Raw genomic sequence first — 22,956 nt, forward strand, 5'->3', positions numbered from 1 at the left:
ACACGTAAAAATGAAAGAGGTCAGGTTCTCGGGAGTGCGAGAAATAAGGGCTGTAATAGGACAGGACGGGTACTTTCTCTCACACGCACATTCGCAATCACGCGCATTCACGCAACTGTAACAGAAGAAAATTTCAAGATTAATAGAGCAACAACAACAACAACAACAACAATAATAATACATTTGGAGCGTAGTGTGTGCTTTATTATAATAATATTAGTAATGAGACGATAATATGCGGGCTCTCGCGGGTCCTCGTCGCGCGTAACTCGCATACAAAATACGAGCTCCGATATACATGTATATATCGAAGTTATATATATTATATATTTATATGTATATATAATATATATACCGCTTAAACGGAATTAATTATACCACAATATAATAATTGTAATACGTAAGTACTAGATCTTATGGTAATTAAATCCTATATTTGAAGTGTGTCCGTCCGTCTTTGGCGCACGTATGCGTACACGCGCGATAGAGATACGCTCGAGGGAGCGACGATGCATCATCGTGCAGAGCGCGATGCAATCTCGCACGGTCGCTCATCCCGTTACGTTACAGATAAACCGACGACGGCAGGCAGCATCCCTCCGTCGAACGACGGCGTCTCGGGAGAGGGTAAGAGAGACGCATTCCTACGAGCTCTCTCTCCGAATTTGCTCCCCCCCGAGGCGTTTTCGGCGAGTTGCTTTGCCGGCGAAACGTGCGGGAGATGGCCCGCCACGCGTGTTTTCCCCGACGACATGACATGTGTTCGTGACGTGGAATATTAATATTTGCGTACGATCTCTCCGGCGCGCGCTTTAACCCGCGATCCGACCGCGACTCGCGATTATTACGCGTTTCGCCAACTGTCCCGCGATCGAAGCGGAATCGATCGACATATGCGAGAACGATAGTCGCGAATGACTTGTTTTTCCGCCCGGAGATCGCTGGTTTTTACTTCGTCAGCAGCTGCACCAGCAGCGCGCATCCGCATCTCGTGAAACTCGCGAAATCGCGGCCGGGTGACAGGCGCCGTGGTAAATTATGCGATCTCAGGACGGCGATGACGCTCGCGAAATTTTCGCGACTCGCGTCACTCTCGTCAACGGAGAAGTCGCACATTTTCCGGGACAAACCGTCGCGCTTTATTTTCTTTTTTTTTATTTTATCGCAAATCTTTTCACTGGAAACTGCTTGCCACGTGGCTCCGTGAAAGCTGACGGGTCTTACATCCGCGCATACGCCGATGTAAGTTCGGCGGATGAAATTTTGGGTTTTTCATGCGGCCACCTCTCGATCACGCTAACAGCTAAAAAAAGCCTGGCTCTCCTGTCATCGTTTTGCGCTCGCGACAAGAACGCATCTCAGGACTGACATTTAACATTTTAACATTTATGTTCTCGTCGGTTCTGTCGCGCGTCACCGAACTTATTAAAATACAAAATTACAATTACAAGGATTTAACATATCTGTCTCGTCTGACAAAATCTGCCAGATTTTGTGAAATGAACTACAGCGTCAGTTTTTCTGTCCTTTTTGAATTATAATACATCGCAGTATCGCTTTTATCACATCAAATAATTACGCTGATTTAACGGCGGTATATACATTATTAACCCTTTTGGAGTCAATTTTCGTCCGGAAATGTTTTGCATAGATTGCTTTGCCTAAACCGGCAAATTGAGTCTTCATGAAGAAAGAATTGGCCATGAAAGAAATATTTGAAACAATAATTAATTTAATTAATTTAATTTAATTAAAAAAGAATAATTTCCAAAAACTAAATTTAGGATAATTATGAAAGAGAAATAATTTCAGAAATATTACGCATTTACATTATAAATATATATTGCTGTGAATTGCGTAATGTGTGAGAAGCACGCACATTGCGAGCGAATGCAAAGCCAAAAGGGTCAATGTACAGAGAAGTCATCATATTGCGTAACCAAGAGCTTACGACATCGTTGTGATCGTCTAAAAAAAAAAAAAAGAAGCATATGAATGCGATTTAAGCGAATCCAATCAGGTATTCTTGAAAGTCGCGCGGTCGTTGATTGCTAATCCCGCGGAATACGCCCAAGTACACTCGATACACCAAAAAGCACATAACACGCTAATTAAAATTACGTGACATTCGTCGCACACACGCTACGGAAATCTCGCGCAATCAGCGAACGCGCTAATTGCGCGTTCGCTCGAATCAAACCGTTAATCGGTTCACTTACGTCCATTTTTAGCAACGTACATATTAACTTTGATCTCCATTTCATTTACCCTTTATCCTTTCCTAGGAAAAAAATAAAGAGTAAATTAAAATAAGATCCAAGTTAATCTGCATTGGTGGAAATGGATATTAGCCGCTCAAAACAGCTTGCGTACGCGTCGCTTCGTTATCAATTAAACGATACATCAAAAAGGAAGAAAGAGTCTCGAATAAGCATATTCGAATCGGCGAACGTAATAGCGCAATAGTAGATCAGATTCGGGTAAAAGTTTCAACGACGTAGATAATGGCAAAAGCAGGTATCGCACGGTTCTCTTTTTCTTCATCCAACGATCAACGTGCACCATACCTGCGCAGAGATTTAATTTCAGATATAACTCGGAGCTGTGATATCGGTACGTGTACCTTTTTTAGAATGACATTCATTTTTTTTTTTTCTTTCGGAAGATATTTCTCTTGCGCGACAATTCTTTCTTTTAATCGTTGCAATGGCACCGATGAAGAGCTTCACACACGCCATAAATATCTTTGTTCCGATCTTCCAGAGCGATCATCACGCGAGCGGAAAGTACTTGAGAAATCGCAAAATGCGCAACGTACGAACTAATTTACGTCGTTAGCGAGTATTTTAATAATCGACGAATTGAATCGAATTTTTCTCGTTTTCCATTTGACGTAAATGCCACGAAATTCATTGCAGAATCGAAAATGCGCGAAACAAACGACGGGAATATTTATCATGTTTGCCACGGTATCGCGTGTACATTTTGTAGCGACTTCAATCGAGCAATTTATTAATGCCGCCGCATTGCAATGCCCGTGTTGGAAATATACATTTTATCGATTTTTCCTGCAGCCTGTATTATGTTCCATTTTCAGTCTACCGCTAGTGACAGAAAGAAACTGCGCAATCATCAGGAAAGCGTGTACTTCCGAAGTTAATACCTTCATTATATTGTGAGCTATCTCGCGGCTATCTGCGCAGCGAATTGAAAATTCGTGTCGTCCAACGAAACTGAACGTCACTGACAAACACGATTCGTGTGTTACTTACGCATATCGTACCGTTTCTTCCCTCCCGTTACGCTTTATCTGATACGGTAAATGTGCACCTGTTCTCTCATCTCGGCGATGAACGCCCGCGAAGTCAGTCATAAGTTCGTTATGGCCTTCGAGTAAAATTGATACCCCCTCCCTCCTTTCCCAACCCCTGAAAGATTTATGCCTGTTGTCTCGTATTCTGATCGGCAACGACCTTCTTCGGAAAAGCGATTTCACCTGAAATGTGGAACGGCCGTATGCAAAGTGCCGCGCCCCCCGATTATCTCGCAAGGACGCCTGTAATACGCCCGAGAGTCCGAGTTTTTAGATAAGCGGACTTGTCGATTTAATTAGGAAATAGCGTGCCCGGCCAAGTTCTGGGCGCGTTTACCGCATTGTTTACAGCGTTATCGGCATCTCGACGTAATCATCCTTAAGTGGCACAAAACGTTTCCTAAATAATAGAGGCAGAGCGAGGTAACGAAATTTTAATCGCTGGGTCTTCGCGAGTTCAGGCTCGATTTAAAATGCGAGTTTGCACGCGACCGCCAAGTCTTTGTACTTTTCCGATCCGATTGAACGAGCGCGCGTCGAAAGGGCCGAGAGGTTGATAGTTGGCATCGGACGATTACGTTGTTAATTAATTCTACGCGAGTGGGCAAAGATATAATAACAGGAGCACCAATGGGTCGGAAGTAGTACGTCATGGCAGGATGGCTGTAAGCTATTGCGTAATTCAGATTGTGGTCTCAAATATAGGTAACTCGCTACAAGTTTATGCGCAATTTCCCTTCAGTTAGTGGTTAGCGGTAGAAATATACTTCAGACAGATTATTCCGTTAGGTTTGTTCTCAGTGTCGGAAAAACGGATATGTCGTTTGGCAAAAGCGTACGTACGCTGCGATCGGCCACTCAAGTACCCAACGGCAATCCCAGTACGGTTAATTCTGATTGCTCGCGAAATTGTAATGTAATTGGAAGTTAAAGGTTTGCTTAACCATGTTATCGCGCTGTGATACATGTCGCATTTGAAATACGACTTCTGTGAAGCTCCGCAGTCCAGATCTCGCGTGTTGGACATAAACGCGAAAATAGCAGACCGGGCGATCAATAATATTGCATGTATCCGAGAAGATAGTTGCGGTTGTTAAAGTGCGAGTAAATGGAAATATCGTGTACATCAATAGCTCCGATCGATGCAATCTAGACGTTGTTAAATAGTGTCCCGCCGCTTTCTCGCTAAAATAGGGAACATGCGAGTATCCTCGTAATCCTTTTTTAATTTTCTTTTTTTTTTTAATTTCTATGTCGATCTATGTCGAAATGTGTCGCAATTTTCTCCCCGAAAATCTAGGCGATATAAGCGTCTAGGAGATACCTCAGGGATGTGTCTAAGAGACGCTTCATTTAACTTCTTCTGAATTCTTCTTGTTAGATAGTAATAAAAACTATGATGGTTTACTTTTTACAAGTTTGTTTTTTTTTTTTTCTTAAGATTAGAACAATATACCGCTAAGATTTTTATTCGCGGACAGGCGGATAAAAGTTTGTCATTACTCTCTATCAGGAGTCCGTTAAAGTTAAGCATAAAATTCATTTGTATTTTACGTTCTAGAAAATCTCTCTTGGAATAATCTGACGGTAAGAATCTCTCGAGATTGAATCTAAAGCTTATTAGACAGCCAATGTGTCTTAGACGACTGTATTTATTGACGATTGGGGTAATTGTTTATTCTATCGAGTATCGTAGAATGAGATAAGAGACTGCATCGTCCAGGAGAAGTTTGTGCCACAATGAAAGTTTTAATATCATTTAATATTTAAGACCGTTTAACGACGTAATTATTTATAAGATCCGTTAATTGTTAATTGCTTCTTCAGACACTACATATTTATAAAATTTGTTTCTTTTTTTTTTACGCCGGTGCAAAGTTACTCGTCACATCATCTCGCAACTTTTTTTTGCGTAACGTGCAAAGAAGAAATTTTTAGTGCGTTCAGATGAGATTCCTTTTCTTGCGCGAAGCAAGAGTAATTTGAACAAGATCATAAGTATGAAGCATCATAATCTGATCTAGCTCTAGGACGTGCCTATGAGAGATTCCATGTATATTTCCTAATTCTCGTACGAGGACAAGCTCGAGGTGTCTCTGACTATCAATCGGCGATAATACGTTTTATTTGACGTCTTTTTTGGAACACGGGGATTGTTGTTCAGGATTGTCACTTCCTGAAATTGCTTTCAAAATCGTGAATTGAAGAAAAAAAGTTCAACGCCAAAAATTCTACACCGCTTCGATTACCTACTCCTTAGATAATTTAAGACTCGTACGAATATACAATACTTCATTCACGTTACGTCGAGCGATCTGGTCCTAAGTAATCTACGAGCTAAAGTAATGGAAAGATGCTCGCGGAAGATCCGTTCCGGGAGAGTCATGTGGTGCACAATTGCTTAAAGCGATTACGCATCGAGGACTGTAATTAACGGCAGTACATTCCCCACGAGTAGCTCCTTCATCAGAGATATATATCTCGTAGAGCATCGATCGCGGATTCGCGTCTCAGTCCTCGTGTTCCTCGTTATGACCACGTTAAGGTTGAGTCTGTCTAAAAGAGAAAAGATTGAGGCTCATTGGCAAGCGAGATCAGCGGATATTACCTCCGGTTTCTCCCCTCGTACAAGATCGCGCTCTAGAAACGGCGATTATCCGAGAGAGAAAAAAGAACGCGTGATCGTATGGATGGAATTGATATAGAGTAAGTAGAGATTTCTCTATTCGTGTAAAAAGTAGTTATATTGAGCACTTTGCAGTGCGAGAAAATAGAATCGTCATCGACAAATAATCTGGTCTGTATCGTAATAATGATTTTACATCGTTCGTGATAAAAATAAAAGATTTCGCTTAAGCGGTTTAATCTCAGAACGTTGCATACAAATGTACAGAGTTTATATAGATATATTTATTTCTTACATTACTTCTAAATGACAGATGTTCTGATTAATTTCGAGTCAATATTATTTTAAAAACGTCATTGTTTTTTTTTATCGTAACTTTTCAATCTTTAGCACATTACATTATTTTTATAATTAAACTTCAAATCAGAAGTTTACGGAGCTTTACCTAAAATAAATTGAAAAAACATAATTTTGTAATTCACACACTTGAGTTCCTTAATTTCTTCACTAATGTTTTCTTTTGTGTATAACTTATTTTCACTAAAAAAAAGCTTCAAGTTCATCAAAGAATGAATGCGTGAGAAAAATGTATGAGAAGGATATTATTATTAATAATAATAATTTAAGAACACGAACATGTCTACAAAGTCGTGTTGAAGATATGTAACTGTATTCTACTTATATTCTTAACAGCAGCAGTCAGAAACACAAAGTTAGTTATTTACTTGCAATATTCTCTACCCTAGAGCTTTCCTCCCTGCTTAGAACACGCTCTCAGCAAAGCGAGAATATTCGAAATGCGAAATACGATAATGCAAACTACCGTGATGCGATCTGAGGATTAGTCACAGCTGTATTACGCATCTTGTGTCGTCTTCTAAATTGATCCGGGACTGCTTTGTATAAATTGCAGACCGTCGAGTTAGCTCAAGCGCGTTACTTTCATCATTGCTGGTCTACTTATCCGTTTAGCACGTAGCGGTATATAATAGTAAGATTGCCGCTTCGGATAACATTTATAGATGATTAAACTGCGTGTGTGTGTGTGTGTGTGTGTGTGTGTATACGTATACGCAAAACGTGTAATTAATTAATGCGCGCCGATTAAGCAGACGTAATTATTCCGCGAAATAATTAACAATTCGCGATTATCATTGTGAAAATAATTTAGATAATAATATTATAGAAACAAATGCGAAGAAAATTGGTGATAAAATAAATGGGAAACTCTCTCCCTTGGGAAGTGCACAAAAAAAAAATACATTTCTGTATTTTAGAATTATCAGTACTGTCTACTCGATCGGACTTGAAGATAGAGAAAAACGAATGGACAGTTTTCGCAGAGCGAGAGTTTATTCTCCGCGAATTAAATTGCTTATAAGCAGTTCGTGCTTTAAGTCACGCCGGAATAAAAAAAAATGCGACAAAATGCGAGCCACGTTACGTGTTCCTACGTATATATCGTCTTATAATAGAGTCTTCTAATTAAGAACGATCACGTTTATCGGCATTATCGTTCTCAGTAGACACGATTTGATTACATTTGGCGATGAAGGCGATACCAGTTGAACTAGACACATTATATATGTATATATAATGTATATACATGTACAAAATACTTTCCGTTAACAAGACAGCGACGATAATGTTGCATGAACTATTGACTTAGCCCTTCCGAAGGTTAATTCTGCGCGAGCGTGCAAAGCTCCGAGGCAAGAGGCGTGATACCGGAACGCGCGGATATCTCCTTCACGGATAAGCTCCGGACGTCACGAGACGCGCCTCTCTCAGGATTACCGTTCAGTCCTAACTCTAGAGCAAATGAATATTCAATGCAGTAAGAGCGACGTCGGAATAACATAGTAATTACGCTACGTTATCCGTAATTACGCCATAAACGCGAGCGTACCCTAGATTAATCTTCTTCCGACCCGACTCTTTCAGGAAAGGATCAACTTCTATCATCGCGGCCGCGTATGCGAGCTGCACGCAGTCGTATCCTGTATTCGCTGTGAATGCGCATACACGATTTTGACGCTGTTCGATTTTTTATTCGATCGAAATTGGACACCGTGATAGAAATTAAAGGCATACTACAACTGATTCGTACTTTGTAGACTAAAACGCGGAAAATGAAGTTTGCAATGTATAAGACTCATCATATATCACTCGAGTATAAGCGTCTTTTTAATAAGTTTTTTATATCTCGAGGAAGGATTGTTCTTATAATACGCGCGAGACCGCGTCTGTCATTCACGTAATTCGAAAGCACTCGAGAGAAAGGTATATCGCACAAAGGATTTCTCCTCAAAGGCAGAACTAATTTCTAACATCGATCTGCAAAATCTGGTACATATAAATGTACTACTACAGATTTCGGCTATTGGGAAGTTAATTGGTAAGGCAATGTCCCACCGGACAGCAATTAATTCCAAACCCAGGTAAATAGAACCCAGTTTCGATAGAATTTAAAATCATTTGTCAGGAAACTAGATTGAAGCTATTTATACATTGCGGCAAAAATTGACTAGATACTGTATAATTATTATATTACATACACAAAATTAACGTGAGAACTACCGACGATTAATATACCCATGTTTATAGAAAAAAATAAAGGAAGAAATAAATCAATCAATTTAGTTATTTACATTGGAACGGAAATTTCATAGAAAAAAAAATTACAAATCAGTCACTTTAACTATTTTGATAACTCTAATGTTAAAGTCTTTATTTTTTGCTATTAGGATCGAAACAATTCGGCAATAAAGTTGCTTTTTATTTCTGCTTTTGAAATTAAATGTCAAAACTTTACTATGTATTCTTAAGCCTTTCCCCTTTTTTTACATGACCACCCCTACGAGTCTTTTTTGTAAAAACTGTACGACGCGATAATTTCAAACTTTGTACATTTATTCCATGTATCCTCAATTATAGTAAAATAAAAATTATTTAAAAAATTTAATTTGTTTAAAAGATATAAAATAACGAAAAAAATAGCTTCTAAAAAAATTCGGTACACAACAGTGCGACTCAGGAATCGCGATCTGTAACAAAAAATGCAAATTGCATTTTATTTATTAAAAGCGTGGATAGAAAACAAACCTTGGATTTTACAGAAAAATTGTAAATTGACAAAATGGCATCGGTTTAAAGTAAATATTACGTATTTTTGTAAAAAATCAGATTTTATCATTAAAAAATTTGTTTTTAACAATTCAGAACTTTTAAAGATTCATTTATTATTGGTGGATAGATATGTACAAAAAACAAATAAGTAGAAGTTAATCGATCCAATATTTTTTGAGATATCGTGCATGAAGAATTTGAAAATACAGTTTCGAAAAAATATGCATTTAAAATTTTAGGTATGTTTATTTTTTTACACATTGTTGAAAATGCATAGAATAAATTTGAAATCAATTCGTCGCATAGTTTTTATCAAAAAAATTCGTGAAAATGGTTTTACCTTCACGTATAATAAAAAAAAAAGGAAAAATTCCCTAAATACAGTAAAGTATAGTTATCGCACAAATTAAGTATTTATCCTGGAAATAAATGTGATAACATTTCTGAAACGTACGTGAGATAAACGTTGGTGAGCAAGAAATATACGTAACAAGAAAACTGGAAACCACTGATTTAAGGCGTTGCCAGGCTGTTATCTGAATAAATGATACAGCGATGTACTTAATCAGGGTGGAAGGTAAGAGCGAGGTACCTTTCTGCCGAGTAAGGTTGGATTGCGGAAATTGCAGCGTGGCGCCAACTCATCGATATTACAGGCGAACGAATCGAGATACGCAGCTACCATGATGAGGAAGGATTCGTACCGTTTACGGTCGAGATTGATCCTTCGACAGATCAGATCGGCATCGACGTATCGACTAGTCGGCGCCGATGTTTCCCAGGAGATTAAATTTATCGGCCAATGCGAAATCGCACTTAGCTGTCGCGGGGACCGGGACACCCCTCCCCGTACCAATCGAAATTCTCTAATCATGTCATTCAGCGAGACGAGATTGAATCTTCTCTTCTAGAAAATTCGGAGCCCCGGGATAGAGAAATGGGAGAAGTATTATATTATAAAATATATAATACGGAGGAAAAACACTCCTCGTTCGTAAAAACGCAAAATCAAATGCCAAGTTTTTCTGATTAATCGTAATTAACGTGCGGTATTGAAGAAGAATACGTGACGTTCTTGATGCTCATTAGAATCGGGATGTCAATGAAATCACACGATAAGCAATAACTCTTCGTTTTGGTAGTTTGGATAATTAGCACGTTAGTTAGCCAGGCTGTTGGGGACTCGAGATGTTCGACGAGTGATCATCACCGACTTCCATCTTCGCCGTCGGCGGAACGTCCATCAAACGTCAAACGGCGTGGGACATTTCTGCCGACCGACGGATTGGCGAAATTGCAAGCGGAGTTTACGATCGCGTTTCCCGGTAAATGTTACCCGAAGGGTGTTCCGGTTATGCGTAAGAGTTTAGTCGTGTAACGAAACAATAGGGTGATGCTTTAATTAAATTTGTTACTTAAGTTACTAGTTTAGACGCGTTTTGCGAGAGGCATTGAACAGACGGAATAGAGAACGAACGTGCGACGTTGATGGTAGATGGCAAGCCAAAAAGAAAATGTACTGAAAAAAGAACTTTGTAATAGCTACCGAATGTTGAGTGAAATAACAGCCAATTAAACATTTGGTGTTGGGATAACTAAAAAAAATGTATTTTTCAAAATATTTTGCGAATATTACTAAATTTGATACTTGCTGAATATTCAAAACAGTAGAATTATTTTTTATTGTATTAACCAAATATTTAATTGGAATTATTTCATTCAACATTTGGTAATTGTTATCAAACTTCTTTTCCTTTCAGTGTAGAAAAATACAAAATCGCACACAAAAAAAGTTTGATAATAATAATTAAGTTTAGATGATAATTAAATGCTCAGTTAATATAATCAAATATTAACGATAGTTAGTAGGTGTTTGATAACCGTTTAACAACCAATTGACTACTATGTTTGGCTGCTATAATTATTACAATAAATATTACTAGATTTGGTTATATTAATGAAATATTTCACTGAAATTATTTCACCAAAGGTCGATTATTATTATTAAACTCTTATTTCAGAGCACAGACTGTAAAAACAACGGCTCGAATCATCGATTAGCAATTGTCGTCCGCTGCATTCCTCGTTACAATAATTATCACGCCCTCATTGACCTGGAATTGACTTTATCTTCGTCACTTGGCGGCGACCCGCGGAAGAATCGGGACCGGGAAGATAGGGACAACCGTGACGGATTCGGAGATAGTGAAAAGCGGGCGATTTCATTCAACGGATGCAATAAAATGAATTTGCAAGATGGTAATCGTCAATTGCCGTCTATCGGAGAACGTTCCGGCGTCACGGTTATCACGATCGATCCCGCGATAATGCGTCCTCACGGAAGGTCTGTGTCGCGCGCGTAACGATCTACGGGAAATCACGGAAATGGAGATCTCGATAAGGGGAGACGGAGGAGAGAGAGAGAGGTCGGTATTTAAAATCGCGGTGCTCGATTTTAGCTAGCAATTTGCGCGTGAACAGCCCGCTAGCGGAAACGCCATTAATGTGGTGCGACGGAAATTGAGTTCTGGACGCGTATACTCGCGCACGATCGCTCGCGTGCGTGCATTATTTATGTGCGTATTACATTCCTATTGCGTGTACACGTGCTACGGAGCGGTGGCTTTGCGAGAAAAGCTCTCTCTCTGGCATACACACATATACGCGCGCGCGCACACTTGTCGAAGGGGGCGACAATCGAGACGCAAACGACGGCTCCTCTAATAAATGTAATGCACTTTAGGTCCGTTCTTAAGCTTTATAAAATTCTCCCGTCTATACGTACGTCGACTCTTTCGTAAAAGGGAACTCTTATTATGTCGATTGTCAATGCTGCACTTTCTATTCGAGAGGAGAGAGCTGCGATTTCCGGTTCCTCGCATTATCCCCCCCTCCCAGTCTACCCGGAAATCGTGCGTGGATTTTACGAACCGAGTATCGGTTTAGCGATTAGCGATTAGGTACGCGAGAGTGTACCCTTCATGTAAATCAACGACAGTGCGAATGCGTCTATCTCGAGTCTTGCACATCAGCGATGATTTCGTACAATAAAACGCATTTTCGAGTTGTCGGTTTCTACCATCCATCCTTCATTTCAAGAATTTTTTCGACGATGCGATATAACGGTAATCTTCCTTCAAAAATGTCAATACTTTAACCCTCCGCAGACCTGGGTCGTATTGACCCATCATTTTTTCCCCCATTTTTACCGATTCTACCTCAAATCCACACACGTCAAAAAAATAAAAAAAAACTTTTAGGATTATATTAGATCATTTATAAAATAAGCTGGTGTCTTTTCATTTTTCTCCGAATAAAAATGGAACTTTTAATGATGTTGGTGAATTACCAAGAGTTTGGAACCGTGTCATCGATAACAACGGAGACCACTTCGGAGAATAACACTTCAAAGTAGCACGATACTATCTTCCGTTGTACCAGAAATACCGAAAATAAAAAGTCCTACCTTATTTCATAAATAACCTAATATAATTGTACAATTGTATTTTTCTAAATATTGAAGTGTCCCACAATTTTTCAGATTCTTCAGAAACATTTCGAAAAATTAACCATTTAGTTTAACCAGTGACCCGGATAGTCTGATTAAGCAGTGAAAAATAGGTCTGTGATCTGCGGAGGATTAATGATCCCTCAATTTAAAATTCTTACTAAACCTTGTAATATTTTATTGAACACAGTTTCATTATTACTTAGAATGCAACATCTTTGATTCGTCCTGGAGATACTCTGCAATTTTGGGACACCGTTGTAAAACAAATGTCGCGTCGAGGAGTAATTATTTATTGCGTTCACCCTCCCAAAAATGCGCGATCGATTCCGTCATCGCCAGCGGGCAAGACCGCTTTTACTGGTACAGATCCGCTACACACATAGAATATATAATATATTAATATTATTTATAACACGTTATATATATTATATATAATTATGTACGTTCATATATATTTCGAAATATCGTATTAACGGATAGAGCTCATCTCTTCTTCTTCATCTTCGTTTAAAATTGACTTAATCGTGGTAGTTGCGATTGAAGCACATAGAGAGTAAAATCGCGAAGCGAGAGGACCTTCTGCCTCTCACGCGTCATGGAAGGAGCCGATGATATGTACCTAGCCTAGTATAAGTATATATGAGCGCGTGACTTTTACTTATTTCAACGGCGCGGAGGCGGTTCTCCGATTTTGCTCCGCGAGTCGATCAATTTCTCTTTCCAGTCGCCACGACCTCGATGCAATTTCGCGCATTAGTGCCGCATGAAAGTAACGGGCGAAAGAACGTCCGTTTGTCACGTTAAAAGCCGACCAGAGGAGTCGTCTGCCGTCCGCAAGTTATCTGACGAAGTCACTCGCGACGAGACTTTCGCGAAGTTTGCGCGACACTTCGTCCCTCGCGTTTCCTAAAACGGTATACGGTCTCTAATTTTGTACGAGCATATCTACACGACTTGTTCGGGAAGGGTAACCGCGCACGAAATCGATCGAGTTGGCAGACCCGATTGTTTTTCCGACGATATATTTCGAGGAGAGAGAGAGAACCGCGACGAGAAGCGCGGAGGAGAAAAAGGTAATACGAGAGAACCCGACCGCGCGCGTACCCGAGAAGCGCATCGTTCTAATAAAAATACACAATTGGTCGAATGCTAACGCTAGTAAACGCTAGTCTCTATCACCCCGTTAGAAGAGTGAGTGCACGAGCGAGATAGATGTGTCTTCCCTAACGATTATCAGTTTCAGACGCGACGTGCGGAAATGTGAATTTCATCCCTCTCACACGAGACCTGGGGGTCGATTGTGTATCATGTAACAAGAGTGAAAATGACAAAAGTGAACAAATTTACTAGAGTATTTATCATTTCATTGGTCAACACCTAGTGAATTTGCTCACTTTTGTCATTTTCACTCTAAGTTTCGTGATACGCAATCGACCCCCTCGTCTACACGTACCCCCGCCGCAGGAAAGTGAAGAAAGGAAACTGCGGTTTTCGCGTGCTCTCGCGAAACAGTCTTCGCCTCGCGACGGGATTTTTTTCTTTCTTTTTTTTTTCTTACGTTGGAACGACGTGCCAGTAACACACTGTGTGGTCCGCTTATCGTTGTTCGTCGTTAGTTAATACGAAAAGGAGGCGGGGCCCCTCCTTCAGCGCACCGTTTCACGCAGGTTAAAGTAGATTGTAAAGCCGATAGGTTCCGGTATCAATCCGTTTCGGTACTGTGAATTAATATCGGTGCTACTTTAGTACCATTGATGAAAATTGATACCATCCATTTAATATAGGTAACGCGCCCTAATTGATTGGTTCCATTAATCTTAATAGTAGCTTAATTTTGGTACCATTAAATTAATTTTATTACCACCATTCGCGACTGGCGAATTCATCAGGTTTGGTCGCCTATTAATGTCGATGCCCGTCCGTTATTCGCAGTACCAACGGATAACTTTTGCCGAGACGCTCCCAAGTGGGACGATATATTCTTATAACGCCGGTGATCGACTGTACTTTTATTATCTCAAATTTCCCTCTCGCTATTATAATCTCGCATTAATAAACTATCCACCGAATAACTACACAACAAACAGTATATTGCAATGGCACGCGTTATATAACACTTTAAGAATCTCTAAACCATTGCGGCTCTTGATAAGTCCCCAAAATACTTGACCCTTTCCACTCGGGATTTAGAACAAACACCTTTAATAATTAATCTAATTTAATTTTACGGATAGGAAAGACTAATTTATAGAAAATATCCGTATCTCGAGAGCACAAAACAACGTGTCTTAATTGGTATTAGAAAAATACGGATCAGAGTTTAGATGCCTTTTCGTAATTCAGAATAGTTTACGAATTTGTAAAACAAGATTCTCATCGTGTGATCGTAATATTCCTACATGCAAACTTGTCAGAGAGATTTCGTTCTATTAAATCTATCGATCGTTTAATCATAAGAGATCTCTGTAAGACGTACAATCTGTAACGCTATCATCTTCGAGACATTCATCATAATTCTACGTAGATTACTAAAGTTCCTGCGCCTCTGTGAAACCCGTAAAATACATAGGATTCCCGAATATTACGTTTATTCAAGCATTAGTAGAACCCATCTCAATTAACGAATCCAATCCGAATCGATATCACAAGCACTTCATAATCTACGCGTCGCGATGTAAAATTTTTAACAACACTCGCCCACCTTGTTGATCGAGATTATACGTTTCTTTTTTTTTTTCTTTTGGTTTTAATATAACTGCAGGCGAATGACACACTGAAGAATAAATTGGAATTTTAATTAAAAGCTCCTTCATCCGTTCTCCCTTTCTCTCTCTTCCCCATTCGCACGCATTAACTGATTTTAATAATATTTCTCACCGGCGGGAAACAATTGTTTGTACAATTGCATTTTATAACTCTGCTTTACTCGCACCGCGAGTACCTTATTTTATTTTATATCCAACATTCAATATATTATCGGTGTTCACTATGAATTAATTCGATATTATTTCCACAGTGATTATTCATCAATTTGATTCATCTTACGAGATAAATATACAAATATACAGAGTGTCCTAACAACTGCACAGAGAACATTGTATCTCGGATGCTAATCGGATCAATGAATATCTACCTCACGAACAAATCCGAATCAGCTTCACGTGCGAGTCATAAATTATTACGTTTGAGAATAATTAGCTGTAATATTAACTCTGATACGTTCGAACGCAGTATGTATATTAAATTACGAGCTTTCACTCACGTTATCACAAAATTATTAGAAAAATAACTTAGCATCCAAAGGAATTAATTCGCCAATAATTGCGGTCATTCCAACCGTAATAATTTACAATCCACAGAGAACCGAGTCGCACACACGTTTTTGATTTGAGAATACTTCTTTTTCCTACCCTCGGCCGCTAAATCCTTCACATTCCTGTGTCATCTCGAGACTATAATTCTTACTACTCATTAATGGCTAATATAGTTACAGCTTCTTCACGTAGAAGAATCCGAAAAACTAATCTTCATCCGAGTCATCGCCCAATTACATTCACCCGTTGCGTTAGCATACGATCGGTCGACCGATTAGAAGACTCGTTCGCGAAAAGCCTGCGCATATAAGTGCAAACGCATTTATTTTCTAGTCGCCAGGAATCCGCGCGGATCACAATGTGTTCCAGGAGCGATTGAGTCGTTTTGCACGTGGGAATTTATCGCGGCGGAAAAAGTATAATTCGCAGTTAGCCGTGCTGCGCGAAAAATTATCGTCGGCCTTCGCGTCTTCAAGTTGACTCGTCGACTCTCGTTACACTCGGTTTGCACAATGTCTTATTACAACGTATGATCGATTCTCTTTAAAGCCCGTGGCACACATGCAGTGTTGTGTTGGCCGGTTCCCTTACCCGATACGAGCTTGCAGTAGCAGCGTGTGTGTGTGTGTTTTGGAATGGCCTAGGGAATATTGCTTGCTGATTGATTTAACTCAAACACGAAGGTCTATACCGTTTCAGATGCAAACTTCAATTTACAAGTCACATTTGCCGATACTCGTCTAATGTGTTTTCAAGCGATAAAATTATTGGTCCGATAAATTTCTCTCTTGAAAAAAAAAGGATTTTCGAACGTATATTTTTCTCTTGCTTTTAAGTATATACGACTTTTATTCTTCGTTACTAAATATGTAACTCAACATACAGGTAACTTTCAATCGCTTCATCCGCGAAGAGATGTTAGAAATCGAAAGCTTTCTAATTTCTCGGGAAATCTGTGCACACGGAAGGGATTAGTCATTGTAGTGAACATAAAGACCCCGTTGCCGCAAATTACGGTGCAAACCGCGAGAAATATTGCGGAACTATCGGAAACGGATAACCAAGCAATTACGGTGCAATCTGTAGCGTATATGATATCAGCGTGCAGTGAGGCACTCGTAGCAGCGCGCACGAAAAGATAAATCAAGAAGGAGACACAGTAAGTGTACCGCGGGCTTAATGATTTCTCCCATGAAACCAATTTAGACCCGATATCTAAATATGCACAACGTACGTCGTTAATTCTGTGCATTACTGGTAAGATTATCGCAAGAAGCGTTCGCAGAAGCTTTTGGAGCATCTCCCCTATACAGCACAGCGTTGCAAAAACATTGCAACATATTGCCGCAATGTTTCAGCAATATTACAGTAATGGTAAAATGTCCGATAACAGAAATACGTAATTTTGCAGCAACATTGTAGCAACATATGTAATATTGTGTTAACGTTGCTGCAACGTTACGTATCAATACTTCTGAAGCGTTTTAGCGTTGCTGCAATTTTTGCTGAGACATTGTAGCAATATTTTGCAATGTTTTCGCTGTGCTGTACCGTATGGACGTGACAGAATAATAGATCATTAAGATAGAAAATATTTTAGTTTCAATTTTCCTAAAAAAAAATCATTGTTCTTCAATCCCGATACGAAGAGATATTCGCTCGCAAATAATATTCAAAACGTATTTAAAGAATTTTTACATTCTCAAAATAATACACAGTGCTGACTTACCTCACCAAGCACGATGCAAAGCACAGGATTCTCGACGTCGAACAACCGATTCGTCCGTTTTCGCACGCGCCGCAAGTTTCCCAATTTATCTGCCATGCGAAGAACGTCGTGTATGATGTCGCGTATCCGATGCACGTGTGACGCTTGTTCATAAATCTCGAAATACATGCACGCGAAGCGCGTTGACCTCGATGCACATTGTGTTCCTCGCGGGCACACGTATCTCGGCGCATGCTACATGGATACGAGAAAGACCCAAAAAAAGGAAAGAAAAAAGAAGACATCGAAGCCTTCGTGATGGAAGGTGTCGGAACGTCGACGAGCACGCTGTCGAACGGATTAAAACGATCGTTATGCAGTTACGAGGTCGATTCGCTTCGTATCGATTAGGGTGGTAAGTGGAGTTAATTATTCCTTCTTTTTCTCCACCGTGGTAATTACAACGTGACAAAAAGAGCTCATAACAGCCCGCGTAATGCCGACCGCTGCGAATCTTAGTGAAGGCAAATTAATGCGCCAAATGCAATTAAAGGAGTCGGTTTGTTTGGTCGATTTCATCGGTTAACTTAAGCTGTAACTTAATTTACTCTTTAGCCTTCTCTTATTTCTGTTTCCCGACGAGAGGAAAAGTAAATTAGAATCAGTTTAAAGCTGACCGATGTGTTTTGATATATTTAGATATTGTTTATTTTACGCCAATTATGCATCGATCATTGTCGAAACTCCTTTACACAAATTTTTAATATAAACTAGCGACGGGATGTTAACAAATGAGTGTCAAATAGTCTAGGGAACGTATTTTTTTACTGATCAAACATTAAGAAACATTCATGTAAACATGAGTCTAAAAACGCTTAATTCTAAAGTAGAAAAGATTTTACTGTAAAACAGTCGAATATTTTGAAAACAAAACAATTGATAATTTTCAGTCAAAATAAAATTTAAAATATCTTGTAACTGATTTTTTCATAGCTCTAATTTAGTATTTTTATATGCAGAATAACTAAAAGAGTTATGTTAAAAGTCGCATAATTCCATTAAAAAAGAAATGGAACCTTCATGTAACCTTACGTAAATTAATTTTTTCGAAAATTTATTTTATCATTATCTACCATTAGTACCCCTTCAGATCGTACAATTTTTGTCTGAAACATTTGTTTGTCAACTGCTTAGGTTTCAAGATATTCCACTGTTTCATAATAAAATTTTTGCTACCTCAAAAACTAAACGTTCTAGACCAATGTTTACATAAATTTATTTTAATATTTGGTCGATGGAAATACGTCCCTATATGGAATATTTGACACTTATTCGTTTATATTCTGCATACCGAAAACTTAGTTGAAGAAAATTTACTTGAGAAAAATAATGAGAAAAGAAGGGCAGAGGGAAATTGTGGAGCAACTCGTGGAGCTGGCGCGGAAATTTCGGCTATCCGGAAATTGATATCCGCTTTTATCGCCATTCGCCTCTCTCCACCGTTCTCCTAATCCAGACGCGCGCGCGACGGACATCCGGTCGATCTCTGGCGAACATGATAATACATACGTACGACCCGTACTGCAGGTACTACTTCTCGCATCCGCTGCACGCCGTAATAGCATCGTATGCGAGGTACGTATCGATTTCTCAGCGAGGGATGACGCGCGTGCTGGTCGACGATGCAATGGAGAGCTCCCGCGGTGTGCCGGTATAAAATTAACGTCGTGTCACCCCGTAAGCGATATTATTCCCCCCTATCTAATCGACATTACCTCGTAATTCGCAATTCGTTGTGTCAGCACCTCGCGCGGGCGCGTAACACCGTCGTCATTATCGCGGACGGCGGCCGGCGGATCGCCCCCTCGCAACACGCCGATCTTGGGACACACGGCCTGCGTCGATCGATGGACGCAGACCCTAAGAAAAAAAAAGGGGGGACGCGAGTCTCTCGCAATCGTCAATTCTACGAGGCTCACTCGTACGCTGCGAATATCTTCGCTCCCGCCCGAATTGCGAAATTCGTGAAACCTCTGCGAGCTTTGCGTGAAACTCCGTTCGCGTCCCACTTACGAGAAGATCGCGATTTCAAGCCGATCGGTTCTCAATCCCGATTGTGATCCTCTGATGCACCGTACGCGCTTTCCTACCTTATTATTTAGAATTTCTGTATGATTAGGATTACGAGTAAACCTCGTGACTCCCGCGAGGTAATCTAATCAAGCGGGTCTTGCAGAATGAGTAAATGGAATGGAGATTAACAGTGATAAACAAGTGGCTTACACGAGATTGAAATCACAGTCGGCTTTGAGCTGTTCTAATGTATTGTACTTGTAGGGAATTAGAAAAAGCGGTCTTGGCGCGAACAAATTCGATGTTTTTGAAAACAAAACTCACGAGACCTCGTATCAGATCAAATCTGATTTTGCAAATTTGATTTCAAAATTATGTGCCCATGTGGCACAACATAGTAAAAGCGTTGAAAGAAGTTGCTGCAATATTTCAGCAATGTTGCGGCAACGGTAAAATGTCCATTTCAAAAATATTGATACGCAATGTTGCAGCAACATACGTAATATTGTATTAACGTTGCTGCAACGTATTTCTGAAGCGGACATTTTATCGCTGCTGCAACATTGCTGAAACCTCGCAGCAACATTTCGCAATGTTTTCGCTATTCTACGCTGTACGGGTAAATTTGAAATCTACTTACATTTGACATCGGTTTGTGATTTACGCGCATAAGAATGTGAGTGCACGAATACACTTAATCGAGTATTCGTACGAATCAAGCGATTCAAAAAATTGAAAAAAAAAAAAAATTGTGTGACGCGTTTGAGTGATTTTATTTAATTCTACTACAACGGAGCAAGAGCGTTCGCATAGATAACGGGAGAGGACTCATCCCGAAGCTTCTGGGAATTCTCGAATCAGACAGATTTGATCCGATGTCATGTCGAACTGGTGTCCGCGACAAGCAAAATCGTACGGAGATACGTGCGAAAACCTCTACGACATCTAAAGCGCATCAGAGGATTCACGAGGTTTCCGGTTTCCGTCCGCGTTATTAGACGGAACCGTAATCCGGAAAGAGACGGCGAATCGTTTGTCCGGGATCGGCTAAGCCAAATCGTCGGTGCGAGGCGTGGGCGGGCTTTTCGAGGGACCCGCCACCGCGGGTCCTTAACGATCGAGACATTGTCACCTTTCCCCGACGAGAGGTTCGCCGCGGCGAGGTTCGTTCGCCGCGTTAATTCTGTCACCGCACTCCGAGGACATTCCTGAATCCGGACGGCGAATCCGACGAGGCGGAATCCACTGTGCGGTTGTCGACGCGGCGAGCTCGCGGAAACGGATGAGAATTTCCACAAGCTAATTAGATCCCTCGCCGTCGTCGACGATGATGTTGTCACACACTTGTCGTTTCCCGTGTACGCGAGACCTCCTTTTTCCAGAACAGATTGCACATCACCGTGTCGTTGCTGTCCCGCAGTCAACCGTGCGAAAATCTGGTCGTGCGTTGCACGTCTCTCTCTCTTTCTCGAGAGAGCGAGAGCGAGAGCGAGAGAGATTTTTCCTCTTTCGGATCTCGCTCTCCCGCGAGGATCGACAGCCACTCGATTTGAATCGCTGTTCCTCCTCGTTTATCTGTCGTCCTCGATCATCCTCCGTTATCGCGGCTCGTGCCCTCCCCGTAGGGCACGAGCGACGGCCCCGCCGTTATCGAAACCGCCACAATAATAGCGTATGTCATAGTTAATAGGAAATTATCGTTGATGCGTGTCGCGTGTAAATGATGCGTGTGTGTTTGCGAATGTCCGTTTCGGTGGTGGCCGCATATTGTTGCCGGCATTTTGACGTTTCCGTCGAGTTCTTTGAGGGAGTCGGGGAGTGGGTCGTGGTGTCCTTTACGATCGCTCGTCGACGGCTCGTCCGGAAGTGCGGCGACGTCGGGATTAAGGAGCGAGCATCTTCGACAGCTCCTCGTCCTGGAGGCAGCCCTTTAGGAATTCATCCTGCGTCAGCTGCCCGTCGTTGTTCTCGTCCATCTTCGCGAATATGTTCTTCGCTCTCTCCTCCGCGCTGTCCGCCGGTCTATTGCTCGAACACGCGCCGAGCATGTCGTATATCGCCTGAGAACAGAAGGACAAACACTTTGTTTCTCCACGTGCTATTCAGGTGCTATTCAGGTGCTATTTCGCGCGTAGAATCAATGCGTCTATACGTCGCGCGTCCGGGAAACCAATCTATATTTTGATACATCCGATATGAAGGATAGTTTTGCGTCAACATCTTGGAACGTGAAAGCCGATCAATGTCGTTTCCCGATGATTTCAAAGAGGAAATGTTCTCTCTCTTCTGCGCGTTCAATTCGCAAAACGATATCAATCATCGTCGTGCCAAGGCATTGATATATTTTCTCAATTGACATTCGTAGCGATTCATGAAAGATATCTCGGAGTTTAATATAATAACGTAGATTTATACGCGGAGAGAATTTTCTCTTAGAATTTATCCTCAAAATCATGTAGTCGTGAGACAACATAAACTTCGAAGAATTTTAATTTCAAGATTTTTTTGAGATTTAAATAAACAAATATCACTACACGTTCCGGTAGTCAAATTAGTATGAATTCTCGTTTCGGAATGAAGGAGTTCCAGATTAAAGTGATATTTTTCGTAATAAATTCTTTATAATCTTTTTAAGAAGCTTGTGCCATCATTATTCAGTTGGATGATCACATTAATTTGAGATATTATTTGTAGTTTCAGTTTACGATTGCTTTGACGTTCGACAAACACGTTGACAGTTTATAGAACTGCACTTAATAATTGACATGAAAATATTATTGATAATCTACATAAATCCGCTTAGACTGAAAAATGACATTTTCCGTATTTGTGTTATTTGCATATTGATTTCATATTTAATTTATTATTGTATGATAAAGTTTAGTAAGATTTACGAAAAATATAATAAAATTCTTTGAAGTCTTACTTTAGAATTCTAAGAAAAAATTTTCTCCGTATCCATAGTCTTTATAAATTAAAAATATTAACGTTTCCAGCATACGAAGAATCGTTAAGCTGGTGTAGCGAGAACAGTTTACGACTTACCTTCTCACGTCATACAGATAAGTTTTGTACGTGTGGGTGCGTGTATTTCATTAAACAGAGGTTCTGTATCGATTTTAATTATGCCACAATGTATAACGTATAAGTACACATCCCTCAGGGCTTAATAAAACGAAACATAATATTTGAGCTGATATTGCGTATTTCCAGAACACAAAGAAAAATGTTTGTAAAAAAAAACCTTGAAAAAAAATCGACGTTATTAGTTCCTTTCGCAAA

The 22,956-nt window shown here is 40.2% G+C and overlaps 2 protein-coding genes across 4 annotated transcripts in view; both read right to left on the reverse strand.

Annotated features, from left to right (window-relative positions):
• The window catches only part of LOC105201139 (neurocalcin homolog), a 203,610-nt gene that overhangs the window by 12,948 nt on the left and 167,706 nt on the right, over positions 1-22,956 (reverse strand). The window lies entirely within an intron of this gene.
• Positions 4,547-22,956, reverse strand: part of LOC105201140 (neuronal calcium sensor 2) — a 185,967-nt gene continuing 167,557 nt past the window's right edge. For all 3 annotated transcript variants that reach the window (XM_011169042.3, XM_026132872.2, XM_026132871.2), the window contains exon 6: positions 4,547-21,734. In XM_011169042.3, the coding sequence (XP_011167344.2) occupies positions 21,558-21,734 (177 nt within the window). In that variant the 3' untranslated portion in view covers positions 4,547-21,557. The remainder of the gene's footprint in view (positions 21,735-22,956) is intronic.

The sequence above is a fragment of the Solenopsis invicta genome, chromosome 1, assembly GCF_016802725.1.
Source record: "Solenopsis invicta isolate M01_SB chromosome 1, UNIL_Sinv_3.0, whole genome shotgun sequence".
NCBI classification, from domain to species: domain Eukaryota; kingdom Metazoa; phylum Arthropoda; class Insecta; order Hymenoptera; family Formicidae; genus Solenopsis; species Solenopsis invicta.